The 21,270-nt window shown below is 37.9% G+C and overlaps 1 protein-coding gene across 2 annotated transcripts in view; it reads right to left on the reverse strand.

The window, feature by feature from the left end:
* Window positions 1–21,270, reverse strand: part of SPOCK3 (SPARC (osteonectin), cwcv and kazal like domains proteoglycan 3) — a 414,860-nt gene that overhangs the window by 15,764 nt on the left and 377,826 nt on the right. Inside the window, exon 7 of one of the 2 annotated variants that reach the window (XM_050946180.1) lies at window positions 16,586–16,702. In XM_050946180.1, coding sequence (XP_050802137.1) covers window positions 16,586–16,702 — 117 coding nt within the window. Of the gene's footprint in view, window positions 1–16,582; window positions 16,703–21,270 lie in introns of both variants that reach the window. The other variant, XM_050946179.1, reaches the window with a different exon arrangement.

Genomic DNA, 21,270 nt, shown 5'->3' on the forward strand with positions numbered 1-21,270 from the left:
ATCAGACATCTGTATAAGGGGTACAGTAGTCTGGAAAGGCTGAGAACCACTGGTCTAGAAAACATGAGCTACGAGAAAAGATTAAAAAAATGGGGTTGTTTAGTCTGGAGAAGAGAAGACTGATGGGGGACATGGTAACACTCTTTAAGTACATAAAAGGCTTTTATAAAGAGGAGGATGATAAAGTGTTCTCCTTAAGCACTGAGGAGAGGACAGAAGAAACAAGCTTAAATTGCAGCAAGGGAATTTAGGCTGGACATTAGGAAAAACTTCCTGTCAGGATGGTTGTGCTCTGGAGCTTATTACCTAGGCAGGTTGTGGAATCTCCATCACTGGAGGTTTTTAAGAACAGGTTAGACAAACATCTGCCTAGAACAGTCTAGATCAAGGGCCAACAACCTTTCAGAAGTGAGGTGCTGAGTCTTCATTTATTCACTCTAATTTAAGGTTTCACGTGCAAGTAATATATTTTAACGTTTTTAGGTCTCTTTCTATAAGTCTATAATATATAACTAAACTATTGTTTATGTAAAGTAAATAAGGGGTTTAAAATGTTTAAGAAGCTTTATTTAAATTTAAATTAAAATGCAGAGCCCCTTAGACCAGTGGCCAGGACCCGGGCAGTGTGAGTGCCACTGAAAATCAGCTCCCGTGCCAACTTTGGCATGCATGCCATAGGTTGCCTACCCCTGGTCTAGACAATATTCAGTCCTGTCTTTATGCAGGGGATTGGCCAAGATGACATACTGAGATCCCTTCCAGTCCAACATTTCTATGATTCTATAATAGGCAAGAGGCAGACATCAAGATTTTGTTGAAAATGTATCTCTTCTACACAAGTATATCATACATTATTTGAAAGCTTATTATGTGTATTTTAATATGAGGTGTGATGTGGAGCTGTCAAATAGTGCCATTACCACAAAAATATGGGATAAACAATGACACTATCAACACATTAAAATGACCATTGAAATATTTTCTTTTTTCTTTTTGTTAATTTAATTACTCCCTGTATTTTTAAAGATACAAAATGGGATTTCTTTGTGACCTCAAAGCATCATAAAAACAATGAAAAGGATAAAACTAATTTAATAATAAATTTGTACAGATATAATAGAAATATAATAGTGCCAGAGACATTTATAGTTAACACAATTATCATCTTGTTATCATTATGGCCTCTGTCAAGACTGCATGGGTTACCACAGTCTTCATTGCCTTGGCATGTACACGGTTCTGTACAGGGAAGATTGCACAGTGACTTCTCCTGGTACAGGCATAAATAAGATCTTGTCAAAGTTCAGATGTCGTTGGGCCCTTGAAGAATACAGGAAGTAGTTCATCATCCACATTTTTCCATCCATGTTGCAATAGTGATCCAATATCTGGTTTGCTTGTGTGTGAAAACATCAAAATCTTTCTTTGTGATTTTTTTTGACATGCTCTTCAAAACTGTCCTCATATGGTGGAAGTCTAGTCAGTGACTTGTCCTCTTAGATGGCTAGATTGAGGCACAAGCAATCAGGTCTCTGTGGGTCTCCTTTTCTCTCTCACTCTGGTCATACAGCACAGTTGCCAACTTCCTTGCCCATCACTCTATTAAAATTTGGCCAGATCTCTGAAGCGGTAAGTTCCCTTAACTTTGGCAACCTTAAACTCAGGGTTTTTTTCCTAATACTAAATCAGGATGATACTGAGTTACATCTTGTTAATGATTGTACAGCAGGAAGTATGTTGCAAAAAAGTCAGGAGTCCATCACAAATTGCATGCACAAATATTAAGCGCTGCTTGTTACTTGTGCTGGAAATGGTGCCTGTTTCAATCCACATGTTATCTGTGAGTTCCATTTTTGGAAAGTAATGAACAGCAAAGACCAAAACATCTGTACCAGGTGACCTAATTACTATGGTTCCTTTGACACCAAAAGCCATATTGGCATATACAATGCAGAAAATCCTTGTGTCCATTTCCTCTTGAGTACTGTACAAGTCTTGGGCTTCTTCGACACTTCTACCGGTGATGGATTTTGCTACTTCACCATTTGAAAAGCCTCCAGCAAGATGATGTGTTTTGTTGGGTATGCTCCATATATTCACAAAGGAATTTTACAAGTGACTGCCTATTGGATGCCATGTTTAGAATGTTTTCCCACGGAGGCACAGGACTACCACCTGGTATTTCTATGCATCTGACTTTAGATCCTGTAGGGGTCTGTCTTTCTGCAGTTTTCACAGAGTTCCTGTCAAAAACTCTGATTACGAAATAAACCTGGTAAAATCTTCTTAGGGCCTGCCTCACGTACTCAGCAGCCAATTCATCAAATGTCTCCCCAGACATCATTTGTCTTACAGTTATGGCATCTCTGATATAGACGTGGTTTCTTTGTTGCATGTTCTTAGCTCATGGATTCTTTCAGCTTAAGCTTTCAGCGGATGCCCTAACTCAGCTTTGCTTGTTTTTCTCAATGGAAGAGGGACATAGGCACAGTCCTGTTAGGTGACTAAGAACAGATGCCACTGAAATATCTCTGCATCTTGTTCAGGACAGGGCTCTGAGGAAAAAAAATTCTGGACTGACAGCTGTTGTGATTGTCTCTCCCTTGCCAGACTTAAATGTGATCTTCTTTGACATATCAGCAAATGTTTTTATGCCAAATTTCTTGACTGGACTGAAAAAACTGCATATCACATCATAATCAAGTGCACCTCTCACACATTTCTTCATTTGTTCTTCAACTACATCTGCTATTTTCAGTAGAGACTCTTGTACATCTGATGTTACATGCATCTGGTAGATATGCTGATTAGCACCTCTGGATGTAATTCAGGGTCAAATGGATTCATTATATTGTTGATGACATGGTTGGCAAGAGCTGTAACATGCTGTTCATCCCTCCTCACTGCAGAGGAAAGGACTTGTTATGGACTTTGTCATCACTACTTCGTGTTAGGTCACTTCCTTCTCTCATAGTTTTTGCATATTCATAATATGAAGCTGTGTATTGTCATATCTAACACTAATACTGACCTGTGCATAATAGTCACTGAATTAGAGTTAGTTTCTAGAATATTTCAAAGGCTAGTACTACATGCATAGCCAATTACAAATTAAAACCTTCTACCAGACAGAGTAGATGCTACATTATATGCACAAGAGCTTACAAATGGAGAAGCATTACATTAGGAATTCACGTACTTTTATAGCTACCCACTATGGGCATGCAATCTACTGCTACTGGTGCACAACCTTCAGTGGAGACTGATCTAGTCAGCAGATTTCAATTGAAAATATAGAAAACTATCATCATTTGTGGGTGGGTGAGTTGTGACAACAGTGCGCAAATAATGGCAAAGTATTAAATATTTAGTTTAAAATGATTTATGAAATGTCAAAAATTATTTTACAAACATTGTTTGATGAAAATCAATTATGGTCCTAACCACCTAGAGCAGCTTTCCTATTTTATTAGGTTTTGGAAGACTAATAAGTATTTCATTTAAGGATGTGCACCTAGTAATATTCAGATTTTGAAGTTATTTGGAACCTTGAACTATTAATTCCTTAGGACACACTCCCCAAGACACTAATATCTCACCACAGCTACTGCTGCTCCCCGACTACTAGCGATGCCTCACTGGCTCTCAGCGTGAAATCCTTAAGTTCTTGGATTCAGTTGCTAAAGGTTTTCTGTCCACTGTGAGAGCATGACACAAAAGAGAATGTCTGTGGTCCGGGCTCTGTGTGCATGTGTGTACACGTACGTGTACAAGTGGGAAATGGTGATTTTTCTGCCCAAAATAACTTTTTGAAGTTCAGCAGAGAGCAGCCCCACAGAACCCAAGACAGCTGCTAAGAAGGAACAGCCACTAGGTGTCCCTGAACAAGAATGAGGAGGTTGTGGGGGTCATGTGGCTCCATAAAATGTCAGACCAGATGGGAAGGTGAAATCAAAGCCAACAGTAACCCACAACAAAAGACATTAAAGGAGGAATCTTGAGGCCAGTTGAGATGGCAGGGGAGAGAAGAACTGTAGGCTGAGGGAGTCCTGTGAGTGGGTTTGTTGGAGGATGGATCACAAATACTTGGGACACAAAACTTTCAGATTAGTATTTGAAAAAATGCTTGAAAGGCTCAAATTTGAACCATTAAAGACATCAATTGCACATTACTAGCTTCTAATTTCCATTCAGTATAAGCTACAAATGTGCATAAGCAACAAATTCCTATCACATTTTCTCAACAGACCAAGAGGAAAATAATTGCTTAAATGCATTTCATTGGATTTTTACTAACCTCCTTCCAATCCTCTCCCAAAGAAGCAACACACAAAATATACTGAGACACACATTGTTGAAGGTCTTAAGACTGTATAAATTACTAAATCTCAGATGAATTTAAACTATACTCCATCTCAAAAGACATCATCTCTCATTCTTTATGTTTCACACCAATTTGCCAACTGATTACATCACAGATTCTTGTTCTTCCCAATTTTTGTCATTTTTTACTGTGAAGCCTTTAAGTACAAAATGTACCTTTCCTCATCATTTCTCAGTGCATATGTGGGTATAGATGGAGTTTAGAAAGAGGCTGTTGTGTGGTTCATGCTTAAATTGGTCATCATAAAACCATTAAAGATCAGATATTATTTTATTCCAATAATTTTTAAAAGGACATTTGGGATCCAAGAAATATATACATTATATTTCTCTAATTTAAGATATAATAGACATACAGTTGAATATTGAAATATACCATTAGAAATATTGTTTTATGATGCAGTGGATTTTGGAAAAACTAAGCATAAACCATAAGAAATGCTTCGGACTATTTCAAAATTAGGCAATTCTCTATCAAAAAATTGTAGTGCCTATTTCCAATCTCAGAGATAAGACTGAGAAGAATTTTAGGTGCTATAATGTAACATTTATTACAGAAAGATTTGGCAAACTTAAATCTTCCACCTGTTACTGATATAGAATAGTATCATATAACATTGCTATCTCACTGGTTCTATGGGGTAATTCATGTTACTCTGATTCTGTTCTCTAGATAGGTCAGTCCAATTCCAGACCCAATGGCAGAATGCTGGATTATTATGAGTCATTCAGGAGAGGCAATTTCCCTTTCATTAGGTGTGGGGCTTTTGTAAGAATCTGAGTAGGTTTGGGAGACAGTTTCTGTTCTGCAATGTTTTTCTTCCTGAGTGATTGCTTCATGAGAGCAGTGTTTCCCAGTTTATTTGTAATTGTTATGGATTCTGTTTTTAATCGATGACACAGCCAAGTCCCTAGAGCTTGCAATAGAACTGTTTCATGCTGTTAAATTGAAACAAATGAAAAAATAAAATCTGCACTGAAGATTAAATGTGCTACATAAGGGAAAAGTGCTATTCTCTGCTTGCATCTGCTACAGTTTCTGCAACTCAGAAATGCCAGGCTGAACATAGTCAACAGTAACAAAATATGTTGGGGAACAACTCAGTTTTGAATTGGTAAAAGATTCCCTAAATTGGCTATCAATTAGCCACAAATTTAAGAAAATAAAAAATAAGTATTATATGTAGTATAGTGCAGGCATGTATAGAAAGAAAAAAAAGAGGGCTGCGAAAAAAACTTTTATTGCACAAAAATTGACTGATCATATGACCAACACCTACAATTTCTAAAAAACACTTATACTAAATGGCAATGTTCTTCAGCCATTTCACAGGGGGGATTTTCTGCTCCATATCTCAGAGAAATGTCATTTATTGCTGAAATACATCTTATCTTGGGATGTGTTTGATCCACAAAGTGTGGAAATGTTCAGGTTCTTGGTTTGTCTCTATTTAATGATCCAAGAATTTGTGATTGGTGCCTAAAATCAGCAAAAGCATTTATGAGATGAAAATGTGCTCTAAACATTAGATTCTACTATAGCAGTGGTAGCAGTAAATACTTGACCTCTATTCTGTTGTCCAGTCTAGAGAGACTTCAAAGCCAATTAAGACCATTTGACATATAAAGCTAGATAGATAGCACTACTACAAACCGCAGAAAGACAAGCTGCCAGCATCTGCAAGACTCTCACTCTATTCACTGCAGAAGGTCAGACCACTCCTTCAGTGCACTATTGGAATGGCTAGCAGCGGGCAATGAAGAGACTGTAGCACACATCCTACATGTTTTTATCAGCACTAATGAAGGATGCAGGAGAGGAGTTCCTCTTGCAGCAGCTACTACAGCAAGGGACGTTGTTCCATGTTACCAGTTATAACCTGATTGAGCCCAAGAGATGTCTGAACATTTCAACAAGCAGATCCAGCCACAGCATTTTGGACTAGAACATTTTTTTGCTGTCATTCCCCTAAAATCCATAACATTCATGCTCACTATGATCACACCAATATGCACAAGGTTAGCCTCAGGATTTTGAGAAGGGTCAGTGAGATGATTATTTGCAGTACACCTCATTTTACATTAAAAGGCTTGCATGCATGTCTGAGAGAAATCATTTCTACTGGTAAAATGGAGCACAACGCCAAGTTCCTTTCATTCCTTGCATCTGTCGGTACTTTGAAGGCTCCTTTTCAAGGAAACGTGACAGAAAATGTATTATATAAAAAATCCTAAAATCTGCAATGAAACTGGTTACTCAGAGGCTCCTCCAGCTCATAAGTGGCTCAAAATTATGAGACTACATGGATCAGCAGACTCTGCCCACTTGGTGAGTAGGAGTGACCGTTCAGGTCTCCTAAGGGAAAAGAAAGATCTAGATGTAGCTCAAACTGTTTGTTTTCCCCTCTAAAAGAGACTCACTCCGGCTAGACCTGAGCCAACAATACCGATGCTGATTGCTCTGATCTTTAATTTTGAGTAACAAGGGTTTTCTTTCCAACTCCTGCACAGAAGCATGTTCTTCCTTTTAGCTCCTGCTGAGGCCAGTTGGCCCTTCACCAAGTTGGCACATGCACAAGGTCATTAAAAAAGAATCTTTCTTCCTTCCAGGAAACTTGCCACCAGGCTGGATATTGCAGGATGTATTGAATTCTAAAGCTTGCCAACAACTTCTTTTACAATTCAGGGTGCTTGGCATTTTATCATACAGTAAGCTCAGCAGCAAAGGTTTTTTTTCTTAAGATGATATCTCCAAATAATGTGTCTCTCTTATAGAGAGCAAAAACAACGAGGAGACCTTAGAGACTAACAAATGTATTTGGCCATAAGCTTTTGTGGGCTAAACTCACTTCATCAGATGCATGGAGTGGAAAACACAGTAAGAAGATATATATATAGTACATGAAAAGATGGGCGTTGCCTTACCATGTGTGTGTGTGGGGGGTCAGTTCTAACGAGACAATTCAATTAAAGTAGGCTATTAGCAACAGGAGGAAAAATCACTTTTGTAGTGGTAATCAGGGTGGCCCATTTCAAACAGTTGAAAAGAAGGTGTGAGTAACAGTAGGGGGAAATCTGATCTCAGAAGTTCAAAAAATGAAGCCAGGTTAGGCAAGGATCATTCTCCAAATCTCTGTTTGCTCAGTGTGGCTCTGTATGACACATGAATAATAAAAAGGATAAGAGTAAAAATAATATACTCGTTCACTAGTCCATTCGTTTATAAGTCAACCCCCCAAGATGGTTAGGTAAAAATAGCAAAAACTATGACTCTTTCATAAGCCAACCCTATATTTCAGGGTTTGGCAAACTTTGGCTCCAGGCCCAGTAGGGTAAGTCTCTATGGATGTTTTGTTTACTTGGAGCGTCTGCAGGCCTGGAGCTCCTCAGCTCCCTGTGGCTGCAGTTCACCATTCCCAGCCAATGGGAGTTGCAGGAAGTGGCGAACCACTCCCTGCAGCTCTCACTGGCTGGGAGCGGCGAACTGCAGTCACAGGGAGCTGAGTGACTCCATGCCTGCAGACGCTCCAGGTAAACAAAACTACAATATATTAGATATTCAATTCAATGATTCCATAGAGTTTAAAATCATCAAATTTTGGTGTAGACCCATTTATAAGATGACCCTCGCCCTTTGATGAGTCACTTTTTTACCAAAATTATTCAGCTTATGAATGAGTATATACGGTACTTTAATTTGTGTCTGCACAATCTCAATTGTATCTCTTCCCACAGAGGGTTCTCTGGGATTTTCACAGTACTTAAGAGTGTCAGAGTACATTCTTGAAATTGTCAATTTTATCTAACTCTTTTTTAATTGGTCATTTCTTTATCTTCCTTCAAGGTCAGTATGTCATCTTCTGAAATCCCAATGAAATAAATACTTACCTACATTAGTTCTGTCCAAGTGGACAGGTGATTTTTTCATGTCTAGTATCTTCTCTAATTTCTTCAAAATGATTACCAGCTCTGCATGTAAGTAGTCAATGTCTTTCAGGGCCATTGGAAGATCCACCATATCTTCTTCAGCATGTGATCATTCAACGTCTAACACAAAAAAGTCTGCAGTAGGACTTCTTCAGAGACAGTTGGTCGGTCAATTGAAATATTTTGGGGATTACTTTTCTTTTACTTTGCTTGCTGGATATTAACTCCCTTTCTTGCTCTTCATCAAAATACATAAATACATAAAAGAATAAGCAAAGTCTATTAAAACTGTTTTTAATAAACCATTATTTACTGATTTAATCTCATTGTTCCTCTGTTCCCCATCTGTAAAGTGGGGGTAATAATATTTCCCTATTTCCATCTATGTTGTCTATGAAGACTGTAAACTTCTCAGGGCAGGGACTGTGTGTATATACAGTGTGTCGCAGAATGGGCTTTCTAATTACAACCTGAATACACATAACTATTAAGACATCCCCTCCTTGTTTTCTGGGCACCAACTCGATTCTGGGGAAGACATAAGCTTTGTAAATTAAATCCCCTAAGTATTAGAAAATATTCCATTTACACTACTAAGGAGCATCACATTTTAAATATAAGCAACAGCTAAACAAAACTTCATAACCATAAATTAAAAAGCAATGATCTGGGCTTCTCCCACTGTATTAGCTTGATAGCAGCACATTAAGCCAATTAATTACTGACGATTTGGAGGCTACGGTTTGCTGCTCCAGGCCAATGGGAGTTGCTGGAAGTGGCGTGGGCCAAGGGACGTACTGGCTGCTGCTTCCAGCAGCCCCTATTGGCCTGGAGCAGCGAACCACGGCCAGTGGGAGCTGCGATCGGCCGAACCTGTGGATGGGGCAGGTAAACAAACTGGCCTGGTCTGCCAGGGGCTTTCCCTGCACAAGCAGTGTCCCAAGTTGGGGAAACGCTGTATTAGGTAATTGGTTAAGGAGTAAAGCACACATTTGTTGCATCATAAACTTATTTGTGGAGAGAAATTACAAGTGATTGCATATTTAATGACTCTCTTATTCCTCCAGGAAGAGTTTGTCCAATCATTCTCTTTGCAGTGACTTGTTTAAATTAAATCTAGTAAATGAAAAAGCTTACACCTCATCTATATTGGACTGAACAAAAAGGATATTCTTACTTTTAAAACCAATTCAGATTCACAAGTACTGCAACAAGTCGAGTAGCTGAACATGTTACTACCCCTTGTCTACACTACAAATTACTTCAGTATAATTTATGTTGCTCAGGTGTGTGAATAATTCGCTATACAAGTACCGAGCCAAGCGCCAGTGTACGTAGCACTAAGTCACCGAGAGAGGTTCTCCCACTGACATAGCTACCACCTTTTGAGAGGCTGCCTTTCCCCTTTCACCTACTACTGCACTTAACATCTACTGAGTGGTTTCTTTTGTCACCTCTTGGAGTTGCACTCCTGCTTATACTGGTTCAGTCCTTGTATTAGTTCCTGGAGTTTTACTCTCCAGAACCATTATCAGGCTTATGCAGGCTTCTCAATCTTAGACCCTCACCTATTTAACCAGCTCCCTGCAACAGTCTATGAGAGCCAGTATTTGGCAAGGACCAGGACCCAGTGTATCGCTTCATTGGTATAATCAGATATTTGACTGAATGATGCTTAATCATCAGACAGATTATGAAGTGTATTTGATTAAGTATATTTTAATTTCTTGTTGGAGAGACCAACATTTTTTCTATTTCTCTTGTTTTATTTAGCATGGTAACCAGGCTGCATGATGATAAAGGGTACCAGTCAAACTGAAAATCACTGAATATACTAATTAGAGAGAGAGTGTGAGAAAGATAGATATAACTGTAATAAAACTTCTTTAAGCACAATAAAAAGAAATAGAGAAATAGAGCTTTGCCATTTTGTAACAATTCTCTCTATACTCTGCCTCAGAAGCAATTTTTTCTCAGATCATGAGAAGAATGCTTCCTTGTTACGACAGATTCACCTTTAATTCATTTTGTTTTTATACTATTGGTATTATTTTAGCATGAGAAATCAAACCGAGAAATAGCATGTCCAATTAAATGAAAATAAATGGGATTTCTTGGTAGAGAAAAGCATGTGGAATGTAAGAACAGTATTAATAGATTGCAAGGCCAGAAGGGACCAGTATGATCATCTAGTCTGACCTTCTCCAAACAGGCCATAGAATGTCCCCAAAACAATTCCTAGAGCATATCTTTTAGACAAAAAAACAAACATACATATAATCTTGAATTAAAGATAGTCAGTGATGCGAAATCCACCCTCATTGGTCATTACTGTTACTGTTAAAAATGTAAGCCTTATTTCCAGTCTGACTTTGTCTAGCTTCAACATCCAGTCATTGGATCATGTTATACCTTTCTCTGCTAGATTGAAGAACCCACTATTATATATTTTCCACATGCAAGTGCTTAGATACTGTAATCAACATACCTTTTAACCTTGTCTTTCTTTAGCTAAATAGATTGAGCTTCTTGCGTCTACCACTATGGGAAATGTTTTCTAATCCTTTAATCATTCCCATGGCTCTTTTCTGAACCCTCTCCAATTTAATAACATCCTTCTTGAAATTTGAACACCAGAACTGCACACAGTATTCCAGTCATAATTGCACAAGTGCCAAATATATAGATAAAATAACCTCTCTACTTCGACTCAGATTCCCTAGTTCATGCATTCAAGGATGACTTTAGTTATTTTGGCACAGCATCACATTGGGAGCTCACATTGAACTAATTATCCACCACAACCACCACATCTTTTTCAGTCACTGGTTCCGGGGACAGTCTCCAATTACGTAAGTATTGCCTACATATGTACATGTATTCATCCACATTTCACCATATTAAAATGCATATATTTTGCTTGTGCCCAGCTTATCAAGTGACACAGATTGCTCTTTATCAGTGACCTGTCCTCTTCATTATGTACCACTACCTCAATTTTTGTGTCATCTACAAAATTTATCAGTGATGATTTTATAGTTTTTTCCAGGTCATTAATAAAAATGTTAAATAGTGTGGGGCCAAGAATTGATCCTTGCAAGACCACACTAGTAACATACCAATTTCAATGATGATGCTCCATGTACAATTACATTTTGAGGTTTTTAATTCATTCCAAATGTTCCATATTGAATGGTGTATCTTTTATAGTTTTTTAAATCAAAATGCACTATGAAATCAAATGCCTTACAGAAGTCTAAGTCATCAGCACTATGACCACAATCACACTTATAATCTTGTCAAGAAAGACATCAAGTTTCTTTGACAGTATCTATTTTCCATAAACCCATGTTGATTGGCATTAATTATATTGTCTTCTTGAATTCTTTATTAATTGAGTCCCGTATCAGTCACACCATTATCTTGCTCAGGATCAATGTCAGACTAACAGATCTATAATTACCCAGGTCATCCTATTTGCCCCTTTTAAATATTGCCACATTAGCTTTCTTCCAGTCTTCTGGAACTTCCCCAGTGTTCCAAGACTTATTGAAAATCAACATTTATGGTCCAGCAAGCTCTTTAGCCAGCTTTCAAAACTCTTGGATGCCAGTTGTCCAGACCTGCTGATATAAAAAGGTCAATTTTTGTAGCTGCTGTTTAACATCTTCCTGAGATACTAGTGGAATAGAAAGAGTGTTGTCATATGATATGACTACATCATGTGTTTCTCCCCCAAATGCAGAACAGAAATATGTATTGGATACTTCTGCCTTTTCTGCATTATTATTGGCAATTCTACCATTTCTATGTAGTCATGGATCAATTACATTGTTAGAATGGTTTTTGTTCCTAATATACTAAAGAAACCTCCTTCTTATTCTTCTTAACTTTACTGGACATAGATTTCTCTTGTGCTTCCCTTATCAATTTTTTGTGTTTCCTAGCTTATAATTTATGTTCATTACTATCATCTTCACCTCTAACTGCCTTCACTTCCCCTCTAAACCAAGTCTTTTTTTTTTTTAAACTAGAACAGTCTCCTTCCTCAATTGTGGGATTGCGCTTGATAGGCATTGAATAAAGTGTTCTTAAACAATTCCAAATAATTATTTAGATTTTTCTGATTAAATTCTTCTTTCCAGCTGATTTAGCTCATAATTGTTTTCAGCTTTCCTCTTTTAAGGGACCACGTATGCAACACTGGTCTGGACTTTGTTTGGTTTGTACATTATAAATGTACTCAAGGCACAATCACTTGTATCTAAATTACAATTAATTTTTGGTTCTGTGATCAGTTCCTCTTTATTTATCAATGTAAAGTATAATATACAATTCCTCTATCTTGGATGCAACACTCTTTAAATTAGGAAGCCTTAATTTGTAATATTTAGAAATTCCAAGGATGTTTTAGTACTGGTAGCTTGAGATCTTCAGCATATGTCATTCAAATTGATCACACATTTTTTCCTATACACTATAGACTGGTGAGTAAGGAACTGGCCATCCTATTCTCTAGTGTGATTTGGTGTTCTGTGGCAGACCAACTAATACCAGTGTTTTATCTGTCATGCATAGATTCATAAACACTCAAAATCATTTTCTTCTGAATTATCAGTAACTTGGAAACAGGTAATGCCACTTTTGACATAGCTTGTCATTCTCCCCTCCCCTTTTGCCCAGTATAGGTTATAGCCATTTATTTTAACCTTCCAGTTGAGTGAATCATCCTACCAGGTTTCAGCAATACCAGCTGGAGTGACTTTATGCTCATAAATGAGCAATTCGATTTCCTCTTGTTTGTTACCTGGACTCTAAGCACTAGCATATAGAATTTCTTCTCTTCACGCTCATTAGTTCCTTGATTAATTTTGTTCTCAACATTTTAGTTTTGTGTTGAGTGCTCATATTTTCCCTCTTTTTACTCTCCCCTTTTGATACAAGGTTAACGCCCTCCTGACTATTCTAGCCAGCCTGTCCCCAGGAATTCCTTCTATTGAAGTGTAGGCCATCAAACTACATAGCCCCCTCTCTTCATACAATGTGGATCAATGTTCCACAAAGCCAAAAATCCACACCCCTTACCTAGCCAGTGGTTCGCTTCCAGAATCTTCTACCTTCTGTCTATCTTTACTTTTGGAATAGGAAGGATCACAGAGAAAATCAGCTGGATAAGTCATCTACTATCTGCAAGATATCCTGTGACACAGCGTTCTTAGTGCTGATATGAGTCATTACCAACAGATCCTTTTATGTTGACTTAAAAAGCCTATCCAATCTTAGAATGATGTCTTGTGTCTTGGCTGTGGGAAGAAAGCACACTTCGTCCATCTTTTCTTTGCAGAATATTATTTTGATATATTTGAGTGTTGAATCCCCAACAAGGAGCATCTGTCTTCCTTGAACAGTTGGTGAACTCTTTGTGGACAAAATTGATTTTCTTACAGATTAGGCCAAGCTGCCATCACATTGTGTCCCATATATATCTCCATTCCCTTGGGCCAGCTGGATCTTGAGACGTATCTCCCACTGTTTACACATTGAGGACCTGGTATCAACTGGAAACTTGTAGTTGTGTGGAATTCCTTCTGGTCCTTTTTTCTCTGGAGGCCCTAGCCTGCCTATAGTTGTCTAGCTCCAGCTGTGCAGAATGGCACTATGACCTTTTGTCTCTGGTGGTTATGAACTGCCAGTCCTCCTTTTTGACTTCCTCTCTTTCCAACTTCTTGGTGGCCAGCTCCTTTCTTCCTTGAACCTGAAGTACTGATGTTTCCTGAATCTAGCTATCTAGGTACTTCACAGCTTCTCAGAAGTGTTTCTACCTGTCTCTCCAATCCAAGAATCTTCTCCTTCAGCACATCCATCAACTTTTACTTCATGGACAGGAAGTCACTTCAGGGAGGAAAGAAAACATGGCACATCCATTTCAGTTCACCACCACTATTCAACCTCTAGCCATCTTGAAATTGCATGTAGAGCTGAAGCTGAATGGAAAGCCTCTCACATCCTCCTCTAAACTCCTGCCAAAATTCTCCTGTTAGCAGCTCTCAATTTCTACTACAAAGTGATATTTTATACCAATTATAGGCCCTAACTTGAGGAGCCTTTCATCCCTATTAGAGGTATTCTCATTACACAGATGTCTGTGTCCTGTACACTGGCTTTGAAGGACTACAAATCCCATGGTGCAGTGATGTGCACCCTCTGAAGTTGGATTTAGTGGCCATGGATTCCATATCAGGGAAAGGAGCTGAAACTGAGAGCTATTGCTCCTTTTTGGGGTTTGGGTAAGCTGTGATGGAGCCCTCTGTTGAGTTGCTGGGGTTGAAGCCACATGATCAGGGTTAAGATTGCACTACAATTGACAAGTTGCTAGTTCTGGGCTGCAGCTCATGGCCTCCTCCTCCCCACTGAGGCACTGAGAGCGGAAGCCAGAAACTGTTGTTGCATAGCTAGTGTGAATTTGGATTACAGACAATTGAGGAAAAGAGTGACTAACCCCTGGGCTATGCTTCTGGGCTGAAAAGAGACTGCTAAGTCTTGGAATGGCTACATTAAGTCTAAGAAGAAGAGAAGGGGTACTTACTGTACGGTGAGCATCAGGGGTTACTATTCTCCAATAGATAACAATTGTTAATATCAGCTAGTACCGTGCATTCTATGCTGGTTGCAATACAAAACAGTCTCATGTGGACTTTTCTGTTTTATATGGAGTGCCTTTGCTAGATGTATAGATAGCTGTCCTGAATTCCATCTTGCCCAGTGCACCAATGGAAGAGAGGGCCCAGGACTATAAACTTAAGGGAGAATGCACACTTAGGGTTGGAGTGGATCCATGTATAATACAAAGATCATTGGTTAGGTTTATGTTGCTGCTGAAAGCTGCAGCCATTAGCTGAACTACTGTAGAGACACCTACTGACTTGATACAATTGTAACAGTTTCACCTTATTCATCTGTTGCATTTTCCATTGTGTTGTTAGGATAGCTTAGATAAAATTGTGTTGGTTCTATTTTGAGTGTTGATTGTCTGAATAAGATCCATTATTTGTATGTTTTGTTCCTGGAGGCAATTGAGGTACAGCCACAGGTGTACATATGGACATATATTCATACAAGTAAGAGGACTATTACAGAGGTGTGACCAGAGGATTCCCACCTATTTTCCCATCTCAGCTGGGACCCCCAAGATCAACATTATCCTTAATGACATGAGGTGCCCTGGCAACAGGTACCTGTTCCAGAGTAAGCTGGGAGGGAAAAAGAGGTTACACAAGTCACCCTGCTTAGCTCAGCTCCTCCCTTCGCCACCAGGCTGAACAAACAAAGGCAGATAAAACTCAACAGTTTAAAAATGCTTATAGTGAAGGGACCAAAGTAAACAGTAAGAAGTGGCCAAGTTCCATTCAACATATATACAGGAGAAATTCATACAGAGTTTGCTCTTTGTGTTAACGTAGGGTACAGGTTTAATGCTTACAAAGTCTAATTTAACTCTGTGCCACAGTGGGACACCACTGTCAAGAGCTCTGCTGTAATTGCCATTTTAAACAAAGCCCTTAGAAAATTATGTAAGTTGAAATGTTGATGTTTTCTAAAGTAAGAATTCTATATAAATATTTAAAGAAGCTAAAACAAAAATGCCTCCCTTACTATTTCCATTTCATTAGCACTCCTGACTCTTCCTCTTCTGAAGTGTATCCTTGAAAACTGCTTTCTTTTACATCCTTCTCTTTCATATGTTCTTCTATATCAGCATCCACCGTGACACCAACTAGAGGTGATGGGCTACATATAATTACAAGCTTGTACGCAACAGAGCTTTCCAATGATAGGGTAAGTTGCTAAATGGTTCTCTCAGCAGAGCAGTTACTTCCTCCCTTTTTCCCTCCTTATAGGTCAACTAATTATCATGATCTAGCAAAGCATTTCTGCAGTATTACTAACAGCAATCAAATCTTGGGCTAAATAATAGCTTTGTGAGTGACAGGTTTCATATAACTCTCTCATCAGCCACTGTTTTGAAAAACAATAGTTCTTTTTAGAAACTTGAGGTGAACGTTGGATGTTGATACAAAAGCACAGTTCTACACGCTGAGAAGAAATAAGAAAATTAACTTCTAAAGGTCATGGATTACGGCTTCTATACAGGTTGCTGTATAAAGCTTAGTTTTAAGATTCACTAGAATAACAGAAGTCTCATTAATGGAAAAACAAAAGTGTGGAAAAGTAGCAAAGACAATATCAAATCTCAAAAGAAGAAATATCTTACTACTTCTTTCAGGCCTTTGTACAATTCGAGTCTTCTTGTTTTGGATTCCACTTTCATGAAGTGCCTTGAACCAGTCTCTCAGTCTGTTTGCAACCTCCCTGAATTCCAGGTCACTGCACACTGAAATAAAAAGGTATAAAGTTCTTTAGTTAGGTTTCTTTTCACTTTATGATAAATGCAATCCTTCAAATTAAGCTAAAAATTGAAAAATGAAACAAATAAAACTGCAACACGTGGTCTATGGTTTCCTTTTCTCTACTCGTTTCTATGTTCAGTATTTAATTAGACATTCAAAATACGATTTTTTTAGTATAAATTTTATAAAAATAAACTTCCAATATATCTTGCATGTATCCAGTTCTATTCATCCAGATGATACCTGAGTACTTTACCAACTATTATATATCCACACAGATCTACACAAAGGAATCACTCCTTTCACTATGAAAATATATCCATTTCTGGGGAAGAGAACGCAGCTATTTAACAGGATTCACTTTAGGGCAGGGAGTGAGGAAGAACATCAAATCTAACGAATGGTAGGTGAGTATGGAGGGAGGAAGGACAGCGTAACATGGAAATAAACCCACTTACACTCTTGAGAAAAGTGTCATGGGATCCTAATGACCACAAGTGACTAAGACCTTGGCTTTAGCATGATATCCCAAAGGCGACACCTTCAATGGCCCAACATTCTCTAAAACACCAAGCTAGAGCAGTTTCATTTATACTTATTCAATAGGAAGAAATAGCTACTAAATAACCAGTCACCAGGCTTATTTCCCTGGAGGTCTTCATCTAACCACAAACTAAGCCTAAACTTATTTACCTTTTAAGAGCTGATAAATTCACAATCCAAAGTGGTATAACTCCAGACCAAAGCAGAAATAATTTGTTAAAACATAAGCCCCTAGTTTTATTTGCATTTTGTATATTATGTTACAATCCAAAAAGTTGGTGGTAAAGTCTAATACACATTTTATTTACATAAATGACAGGCTAGATATTTTACTTTTGATTTTAGAGTAAAACTGAAGCATGTCAGTATATCAGCGAAGAAGACAATCTCTCCAGGGGCAAGTATCTGTATATTTGTTTATTCATTTTTGCTCATAACATAGCTCTTGAGACTTTAGTTTTTTTCATGACTGACTTTCATGTTGGATTTGTGCACATATTTGCATATATTATAAACAAACTGGAGCGTCTTATAAAATCATGTTTTGCTCCTCTCGTGTAACGTACAAAATCAAAATTCTTCATCTCAATAAGCAACAGGAAACAATTCTGATATTGGCGTATGGGTGGGTAAGGTAAGCTCAAAATGAGCCAGACCTTTCTAGTAGGGCTACTGAGCCAAGATTACACATAGATGAATTAATCACATAGGATATTTTAAATTAACATTTGCTTTGGCCAAACCCACAGCTGGTGACAGTTCAATACAAGTATTTAAACATGTATGTGGTAGACAATACAGATCCTTAATTTATGCTGCACTGCTTGGAAATATTGAAATGAGCTTCCTTTCCCCTACTGGCTGTATGGCAGATGTGTGTCATTTGAAAAAGAAATTGGGGGGAAATGAATTTGAAACAAAGTGTTTTCATGTGGATGATGGTGCCTATTACTAGTTCTTGGGAAGGAAAGTGCTGATGTATCAAGGCTGTAACTCTGTTAAAGTTTGTTGGGTTTTAGATAATGTGGTCTCCCCTCATTCCTTTGGATAGCCCTGATGTTGTGATTTTTTTACTAGTCTAGTACTTCCTTTCACTTGTTTTTAAACAAAATCTTATGTTAAGACTAGTGATAAAATCTTGGTATCAATAGCAAAGAGCACATAGCAATTCCATGGTGCTGTCAATCTCCATTAGATCCCCTGGGTACCCTTCATTCCAGAAAAGCAGCCCAGGTGAGTCTCTGTGTCTGATCAACTCCTACCCGCAAGATGTATAGTCTATATCCTATTGAGTATAGATGGGAAAAGAAGGCAGCATCTCCTTGATGTCCTTGGCTCCCAGCTCCGAAATGGAACTAAAATTGAGTACCCTGGGGTTGAGGAGTGCACGGCTGCTGACTGGAAGTGTGCAGAAGTGAGAGGAGAATAAATATTTTGGATCTATAAAATATATAGATGGCTGTGAACTCATCAGACTGGTCCTGTCCCACCCTAGCCCCATCTTTTACCCGTGTTATAATAGTTAATGCTAACAAATTTTGGAAGAGGTATTAAATTTTATGCATCAAGGATTTAACCAATTTCTCATTGTTAGAAATCAGAAAACCAATGTGGAGGGCAGATTATCCCACATTTGCCTACTGGGCAGTTCCTTACGCCTTTCTCTGAAACATGTGGTATTGCCCATTTTGGGGGGGAGAATATGACAAATCCTGTTTCAATGTCTCAACACACACATGCATTTTGAGGAGCATTGGGTGGGGGGAGGTTAAGAGCAGGAAAAAGACATCCTGAGATGATGTTAAATTAGGGCCATTCTTATAATATACATTACTGCACTTTTCCAAACTTTGTTGTTCCATTCTGAAACTTTAAATGATTTGGACCCAAAATAGAGAAAGAGAATGAAAAGATGATCATTTTTGTTACTAATTTTAATTAGCTGGATTATTGTAAAATAGGAATAGATCATCATCTTCAAAAATCAAGGCGATGCAAAACTACCTGATTACAAACTGTCATTTGCCTATTTTATGCCCCAAAGCTATAGTACTGGAGTCAGCTCTCAAGCACTGCAGGTAATTACATTTACTATATTACCAATTTAAATGCACTGTGTATGTTTGGTTCATGACATTTCTAATATGTCAAGTAAAAGCAGATGTCTTTTATATGTGAAATTTACGAGAAAGATACAGCAGAACTTCACTAATAATTTAGATGGAAAAAACTGTGGTCTCATTTCTCAGCAGAGAGAACTGTAACAAGATCTCATATTTCAATACTAAAATGTCAGCATTTTAAGAAAATACTGTAATCCGTACTTCAGCTATTACCATATAAGCATGTAATTTAAATAATAGAACTGGACGGAATATCAAAATCTTTCCCCCTGAGAAATTTCAGGCAAAATATTTTGATTTTCCAGGGGATATTTCAAAATTATTCAAAATGAACATTTTTGTTTCGTATTGACTTAAAGTGTCATTTCATTTTGTTTTTTTGGAAATAACAAAAAATGTTTTTTCCTGTTGCCATTTTCCAAGGCTCCTTCCTCCCCTATTTTCTCTCCCTTTTTAAACTTTCCCATTGGGAAAGTTCAATTTGCTCATTATTTCCCAAAAATATTTTGCAAGATTTTGCTATTCCTGACAATAAAGCAGTAGGAGAAAACCAATTCACAAATAGTATGTGGCATTATAAAAGTGTGGCACATAGGTGTGATAGTAAAACACTTATCTGAACATTCAGGTGTTTTGAGCAGTTCAGTAATACACAATTTAAAGAAAAGTATATAAAATCCAGCTGAATTTTGATTACTGAGAAAAATGCCAATAATGTTTTGAGACAAACAATCCACCAGTCACAAATTAAAACAGGAATAAGGAATTTAGTGGAACTTGACATCTTGCATACTGGAAAATTGACAGAGTAGCACACAATTATGTGGAAGTACATATTGGGAAACAGAATAGGTGAAGGAAAATAGTTGATTATAGTTGTAGAATACATATGTATGATTTTCCATGATTTAAAAGAACAGACTTGCTTGCAAGGAAAAACAGATTATACCTCGTTTTCAGAACATATAGTTTTTTCATACTTAAGAGTAATAAAGAAACATTTTTCTGTCTACGTCCTTATACAACACTGTGAGATCTGAATCTCTCTTTACAGATGGACATAGGCAGATTTAAATTTCATACCACAAAGGAGGCTGGTAACCCAGAAGGTTACGAGAATAACCTGAAAGTGCTCTACATCCAGAAAACATCACCTGGGTCCAGCAGGAAGAATGGCAGATACATTCCCTCCATGCCAGACCGGATCCCGGATGCATCAGAGATCCGTAACGACTACTACTACATCAAGATGCATGTTACAAATGACTGAACAAAAATTAAAGATTCTTTGAGACCAAATGGTCACTCAGTCACTAATCTAATCACTAGGGCTAGGACCCACCAGAAACTAAGTCAGTATAGGAGCTGATTTGGCTGACTCTAGTTTGCTTTCTCACATATACTTAAAGTTTCTGACAAAAGATGGCAAAGCTGAGCAGTTACCCTGAAGTACCAGGCTTGACAATGAATTAGGTGCAGTTGCAGTAACTATTTACCCAATCTGTTCTGCCAATTTATTTAGATAAACTTAGTTTCACTCTTTTTAAACCTATTTTTGCCAAAACAATGTATTTTTAAATATATATTCCTTGGGTTAGATCACGGTTGGTGTAAATCAGCATAGGTCAATAGAGTTACACCAATTTACAGCAGCTGAGGATCTAACTATGTGTGGGTATAATTCTTTGAACAAGAAACAAGATCACAAACAAACTGCAAAGACACTCTTTTGAATACTGAAGTCGGGTAAACCAAAGTGCTCTTCAACCAAATAGTTTGTAAAGAAAGTGAGATAAAATCCATTATAAAAATAGTTAGAGAGGTTAATTTACTCACTCAGAGACTCACAGTCACATTGACAGAGGGTCCCAGAGCCCAGGCTTCAG

The sequence above is a fragment of the Gopherus flavomarginatus genome, chromosome 3, assembly GCF_025201925.1.
Source record: "Gopherus flavomarginatus isolate rGopFla2 chromosome 3, rGopFla2.mat.asm, whole genome shotgun sequence".
In the NCBI taxonomy this organism is placed as follows: Eukaryota; Metazoa; Chordata; order Testudines; family Testudinidae; genus Gopherus; species Gopherus flavomarginatus.